This window comes from Mus caroli, chromosome 5 (assembly GCF_900094665.2).
Source record: "Mus caroli chromosome 5, CAROLI_EIJ_v1.1, whole genome shotgun sequence".
NCBI classification, from domain to species: Eukaryota; Metazoa; Chordata; class Mammalia; order Rodentia; family Muridae; genus Mus; species Mus caroli.
This window is the reverse complement of record NC_034574.1, coordinates 111,698,835-111,705,819: the sequence shown is the minus strand read 5'-3', so window position 1 is coordinate 111,705,819 and position 6,985 is coordinate 111,698,835. Positions and strand designations below refer to the sequence as shown.

General features: G+C 50.6%; 1 protein-coding gene across 4 annotated transcripts in view; it reads right to left on the bottom strand.

The window, feature by feature from the left end:
- The window catches only part of Med13l (mediator complex subunit 13L), a 208,494-nt gene that overhangs the window by 18,278 nt on the left and 183,231 nt on the right, over positions 1-6,985 (bottom strand). For all 4 annotated transcript variants that reach the window (XM_021162043.1, XM_021162041.2, XM_021162042.2 and 1 more), the window contains 3 exons: positions 4,091-5,040; positions 1,550-1,729; positions 874-1,097 (listed from right to left, as the gene is read on the bottom strand). In XM_021162043.1, coding sequence (XP_021017702.1) covers positions 874-1,097; positions 1,550-1,729; positions 4,091-5,040 — 1,354 coding nt within the window. The remainder of the gene's footprint in view (positions 1-873; positions 1,098-1,549; positions 1,730-4,090; positions 5,041-6,985) is intronic.

Here is a 6,985-nt window from a genome sequence, read left to right as displayed (position 1 = left end):
AGACCCAGTGAGCCACGAAACTCTTAGCAGGGGTGGTGTACCTGAGCAGACCCAGTGAGCCACGAAACTCTTAGCAGGGGTGGTGTACCTGAGCAAACCCAGTGAGCCATGAAACTCTGGATCAGGCCAGAGGGGCATTCAGAGGGGAGACAAGTTGTCTGTGATAGCTCAAATGTGACTGAACAGTGTTTTAGATACAGAGCAGGCAATGGTCAGAAGTGACAACATCCAAGGGTTCGTGCTTAACAGATGCCACTCGTATGTGAGCATCCCCTCAGCTAACCTAGCCCCTGTTCAGCCAGAGTGTGAGCTCTGTCCTAGAGGATAGCTGACAATCAGCTAGGTCTTATTTGCAAACACTTCTGCAGCACTCACAGATGCTAGCCAGCATCCTAATTGCTTTTAGCAAATACTGGTTTTGTTTCACATCGTCAGCACCCTGGTACTGGGCTTACACGAGTCAGGCCTTGGCGCTTCAGCACAAGACCCAGGAGTCAGGCCTCTCACAACTGAAGGAGCTTACCCACTAGAGATGCAAAACTACCTTCCTCTTTCGGATATCAATATGGCTGCCAAATTTTCTAATCTACCAAATTTTATTATTAAGATGAATGTAGTGTTAAAGCACAACAGAGCATGATCCATTAAATTACCCTTCAATTCAGAGATTTTCAAGGTAAATGTTTTAGTAGCATTTCCTGGAACTCTTACAGCCAAAATGGAAACATAAGGTGCATGTGCCTCCCATGTCTACAGGGCCCATGACTCGTCCCTATTCACAACAAACGCTCTTTAAGATCGACTCCAGGTTTGTTCCTTAGTAACGGCCAGAGGCAGCCCCAGAGCAGAGAGGAAGCCCCACAGCATGCTCACCTCGTATACAGCACTCAAGTCCCTGAAGAAAGTTTTGGCTCCTTCGAGCAAGGCCTCATTTTCTGGACACACCACAATATAAGCAACATCACGGTGGCCCCCATAGGGCTCCAAGAGCAGCCTCTCCCAGAAGGGCAAGGAGAAGGGTGAGATGGTCAAGAACTCCTTGTCGTAGCCCACCAGCAGAGTGGGGATGGGCAGCGGCTCAGGAGACTCTTCGGAACCTGGAAGACAGTGCTGTTTAGGAAGGAACATGAGTCTCGTCCCATGCTGGACAGCTTGGCAGTCCCTGACGCTCTGACCCGGGTGTCTGAGCCATGGGAACCTGGTCCATGCTCTACAGGCCTCCTGCTACTGTATCAGCTCACTAAATGGGCCCGAATAAAGAACTTCACAGGAGTTAGACTTCTTAGAAAGGGTCATGGAGAGTGAGGGCAGAAGGCAGCAAGGCAGGTTACTTAACAGGCACACTGCTTCAGTATGCTTGAGTACAACAGGGATCCTGGTCATGGAGCAGGAGGCCGAGCAAACCCTGAAGCCCAATAACAGACACCATGAGCTGAGGTCAAGCTCCTTTAGGGAACCTAAGTATGATGGAGGAAGAGCAGGGAGGCCAGGCCTTGCAGCCATCAGAGCACAGAAGCACAAAGGAAATTCCAACCCGAGGCTTGCTCACCATAGGTCCCGCGCCCTGCCATCTTATGGAACTGCTGCCAGGTGAGCGGCCCCTGCACGTGCTGGATGTTCTCCCAGGTCCTGCCCGTGCGCTTCTTCTGGATGGCATCCTGCAGGAAGGGCTGCAGGGACAGCAGCATGCGCACCACATCTTGGGATGAGAGCATGCTTGTGTCCAGCACTGTGGCAGGAGAAAAGGGCAGAGGACAAGGACGTCAGGGCAGCATGGCCCCTTCTAGATGCCATCTGGGTCTCCATTATACGAGATGGGCAGCATGGAGCCAAGAGAAAGGCTCTTCCAAAGTAAAGGAAAGAACCGGTAGCTTGCTACCAAGAGTACAGAGAGAAGCAGGTTGAAAAGAACTGTGTGAAAGAAGTAAAGAAGTTCCAATCATATAAACCTGTTTCCGAGATTTTTCAGAAGACAGAGAAGCACAAAGTCCCTTAGTTACCATGCTCCTTTCGTTTCCACATCACCATTGTGAGGATAAGGGAACAAAAAGGAAGAGACCTAGAAAAGCCTGTAAAATATCCTTGGGAAACACTGAATGCTTTAGAGAGAAAGAGACCCTGTACTACTCTCTAGACAGCTCTGAAATGTACCTACTTCTTCCTACCCTAAAGCAAGCTATTATTTATTTTCTCTGCATTATCTAACTATTTCTTTTATTAAAATATCTTAAATTGGGGCTGGAGAGATGGCTCAGCAGTCAAGATCACTTATTCTTGCAGAGGACTGGGGTTCAAGTACCAGCACCGACCTGGTGGCTCATAACCATCTGTAGTTATAGCACTGGGGGGTCCTCTGACATCTGCTGACCTCTGTGGGGACCAGGCATGCGCATGGTGCATAGACATACATGCAGGCAAAAACCTCATACACCTAAATCTAAGTTTACAAAGTTTTATCATATGCACGCATGTGTGCCTGCATGTGGGTACCAGGACAGACGTGTAGGTGCCCAGAGGGCAGACGAGGTCATCAAATAAACTTCCTGGGGCTTCAGTTACAGGCCTTTGTGGGTACTTTTATGTGGATGCTGGGGACTGAACTCAGGTCTTTCACTTGGGAGTACAGGTGCTTTTTTTTTTCCTCCTCCTGAGGCAGGGTCTCACTACAGAGCCCTGGCTAGCCTGGAACTTGCTCTGTAGACCAGGGTGGCCTCAATCTCAGAGATCCTCCTGCTTTACCCTTGCAAGCATACGTACAGGCCCCTGGCCACTGAGCTACCTTTCCAATCCCAGCTGCTCTGCTCTGTTTGGTTTTCAGTTTCCCCAGATCTGTCCTCGGTAACTTCTCTTCCTCACCCTACCCTCTGTCAGACGCAAACTTCTATCTGCCTTCCATTTACCTTCACAAATGTGAAATCACTATTGTTTTAAAAATACCTTCCATGACTGATTATCTTTGCTGCTCTTTGGATGAAGCTTCTGCCCCACGGTGGCCCTTACTTCTCACGGCTCTCAGTTCCCTGTGGGACATGATGAGCATTGCAGAGCTCAGGGCCACTGTGAAACCTCAGTGTAACTGCTACAGTGTAACTGCTCAGTGTAACTGCTATAGTGTAACTGCTACAGTGTAACTACTCAGTGTAACTGCTCAGTGTACCTGCTACAGTATAACTGCTCAGTGTACCTGCTACAGTGTACCTGCTACAGTATAACTGCTCAGTGTACTTGCTACAGTGTACCTGCTACAGTGTAACTACTCAGTGTACCTGCTACAGTGTAACTGCTCAGTGTAACTGCTGCTACTGCCTGCTCAGAGCAGCCCTGACCAACCCACGGGAGGTGGGGGGAAGGTGGGGGGGTCCCTCTGCCTTATGTTCCGTTATTTAAAATTTGCTTCTGAGGGCTTCCTGTGTGCTTATTTAATGTGCAGACAGATTACAAAGTCCAGGAAGGCCGGCAGGGGCCTTGGCCTTGGTCTCCATTTATGCCTGGATGGATCCAGAGCAAAGGGGAGCTGCCCACCTGCAAACACTGTGGTCAACTGGAGGTAGGTCTCCCCTTCTCCCCAGAGTGCTAGCCACTGAACCGTGGGCTTCGCAAATGCAAACCATGAGCTCTACTGCTCAGCTAGACTATGGGCTGATTGACAAATAAAAATAGCTCAAACCCCTGGAATGTGCCCCCGTAACCACAGCAAAGTCATATGTGGTCACTGATATGCAGCACATTGAGAAACCAGAAGGAGACAACACTCAGGACATGGGTGGCCAGTTTCTGGAAGTGAAGGGATACCATGGTAACTGCACACCATAGGATGACTGGATTCCTATAGGCAAACACTGACCACCACTTTTACACACTTGGCCACAAGCTGCCACAAGCACCACCTGTTTGTGATGAGATGGAATGGCAAAGTCTCAGGAGGCAATTACTTGTCCTCAGAAGCTTCAGCAGAAGGCAGCCCAATTCCCAAGACAGAGGACACAGCCCACTCAAGGCAGAAGAGACAGCCCAGCCCTCACTTCTGGTCCCTTGGCCATCATGTACAGCAAGATAACTTCTACTGAAGTTTGCACTCTGGGACACCTACCGTTGCTGTGCGGCCAACAATGTACTGTGGCACTTCTCACCAGAGCCTCGTCCACTTTCCCGCCTGTGGGATTATCCACATATTGCCTCCCCTGTTCCAATGCGTTGAAGCACTCTGTCCAGTAATCATTGTTATCTGCCTGAACACGGTCATAAGTCCAGCTCACACAGGGGAGTGCATGGCGACTGGTGGAGGAGATGTAATCCAGGAAGCTGAGAGAAGCGAAGGGCTGCGTGTGCTGATTCTGGAGGAGGAGGAGGAGGCTTACGGGGGGCTCTGGGGCTTTCCGGGCACCCTCCACCTGAGGAAGCAAGGTGGACTGGCAGGAGGACTGGCACATCATCAGGCGTCTCTCTGCAGCTTGGCCGATGTCAGAATTCTTCCCAAAAATATCCAGCTCATCTTCGAGGAAGAGCCCCGAGTTGTAGCCAAGTTTCCGGTTCACGATCGCACTAAACCCACAGGTGCAGCGGTACTGGTCCTCCTTGGAGGAATCGGGGATGTACAGCCCGACATCTGCCCCTTTGATGTTCATGTTGCAGGCACAAATGCAACAGCTGTCAAAGTTCCTGTCCTTGAAGACATTCATCACAGAGTCTGATAGAATGAGGGTGACATAGAGACTGTGGGCCTCAGGAATTGGCTGCATGGTGGCAGGCTCCACAGAGTTAAGGGGCCTTGTGGTAGAGGGGGTGGAAGCTGGTGACCCCTGATCCGTGCTGTCATATTTCACAGACCCTTGGCCACTAGCAGTGCCCCCACCTCTGGGAGTTCTTGGAGTCCTGGGGGTTCGTGGTGTGGGGACAGAGAACCGAGGGGTAGCTGGAGATGGGAGGACTCCAGCTCCACTGTTGCTGGCAGGGGCAGCACTGTTGAGTGTCACAGGTGTGTTCATCTGTGGTGTGTTCAGATAGTCTGGGTCTGCAAGGCTCCCGACACTAGGCACGTTACTGCAACAGATACAAGGTAGCTTTGGGGGGTGTAAAGAAGCCCTCTGCACACCCCACCCCACAGCCCTGCACTGAATATCTGCAATTTTCTCTTCAAAAACAAAAGAAAAAATGAGGGAGAGAAGGAAGGAAGGAAGGAGAGAGGGGCAGAGGGAGAACATGAGAACACTCTCTCTCTCTCTCTCTCTCTCTCACACACACACACACACACACACACACACACACACACACATACACACATACACTCACATACATACACACACACACTCCACACCTTGACCTGCTGTGGAGCTGTGGGGAGCCTGCATGGTAGCGGTCATGGAGGAAGCTGTGTGAGGAGCACAGAGTGCAGCCTAGACTAGCTGGAGCACTGTAGGGCTTGCATCCACTCTGCAGCTACATCTTTGCCATCTTTGAAACTGAGAGCCTGCCTGTGTACTTTTCTTGGAGGCTATGATTCTGTAATGACACTGAAGTAGCTATAACCAAACACACATTCAAATGTGGTGCTTTCCTAATTCAGAAGGCAGCCCTGGTAAGGGCTTGCGTGTCCCCAGCACTGTGTGACTGTTGTGCCCATTTGTCTGTCCTGAACAGGGTTTAGTGTCACTCAGCAGTCGCTGAGAAAGACGAACCAAGAGGTTCCTGAGGATTCCCTTTCGGTTTTCTTTATCCTTCCATGTTACATATTATACACAATCACTCTCATTCCTCAGACAGACAGGGCTTACCTCATAAGCAGTGGCTTGGGAAGAGCAGCCAGGCAGAAAAGGAGACCATGTCTGCAGCATTTGCATGTTCTACCATTATAAAACATCTCAACACACTCTCATGGGCCTGTGCACTTGCAAGTCATCAGGGACAGCAAGTCTTTCAGTTCTGATGACTTGGCACATGAAGCCTGTGCTCCTCAGTGAGCTGCACACCCACATTACTTACACAGTCATTGCCCTGTAATCTTCTAGAACCTGCACCATTGGCCCAGATATCTCAGGTATCCCAGGTATCAGGCAATATTTATATACACCCTGACACACAAGGGTTTCTTGGGTTCAAACAAAAGCCGATACAGAAATTCAACAGTGCAATAAATAACTATCTGCACACTCACTGTGTTCCTTTAAATTTTCCTGGTCAACAAAATTCTAAAATGATTCTGCAATTTGGACCAAAAAGGATCCATGATTGCTAACTGAAAATCTAAGTACTTCACTTGTTCCCTAGATAGAAAACAGCCTCATTCTTCCCTGTTCATTAAGAAGGACTGAAGACCAATCTTGTGTGAAAAGCGGGACAGTCAGCAGAGAGACAGAAGTTGGCACGGCCTGCAGCAGTCCTGAAGCAAGCATCAGCAAGTGTCCCAAGTGTGAAGACAGGTGAGCCCAACGCGGTGGGCACTGGGGAACCCAGTGGGACCCTGACAGTGCAGAGCTGTGCTGCCTGCTCTGTAAAGCAGCTCCGGGACTCCAAGGCTAGTTTTAAGTGAAGCAGAGCTAACAGCAACTAGCCACATGGTAGGGGTCAACACTGACATCAGACCACGACACATCAGACTGTGGGGACAAAAAGCCTTCCTGTAAGCACAGGCTCTGTAGCGATACCAGCCTAACCTCTGCTGCAGAGGGCACAGGGCAGGAGTGATGGGTATAGTGACAGCTCAGAGCATGACGACGACCAGAGCCTGTCCAGAGAGTCTGGGGCTGAGGCTGTACAGCTAGAGCCCAAATGGAGCTTGGCAGCAGCCAGGCCAACCACTTGCAGGGCAGCGGCACAGTCCTCTCCCCTCTCCCCTCCCCACCGTTGTCTGCTGCCACTGGCTGCTGGAGCTTTCCCAAAGCTCTGGGGAGAGGAAGCCCACTGTAAGGAGTGGGAGACCCAGGCACAGCACCCTTCAAGCCCACTGTAAGGAGTGGGAGACCCAGGCACAGCACCCTTCAAGCCCACT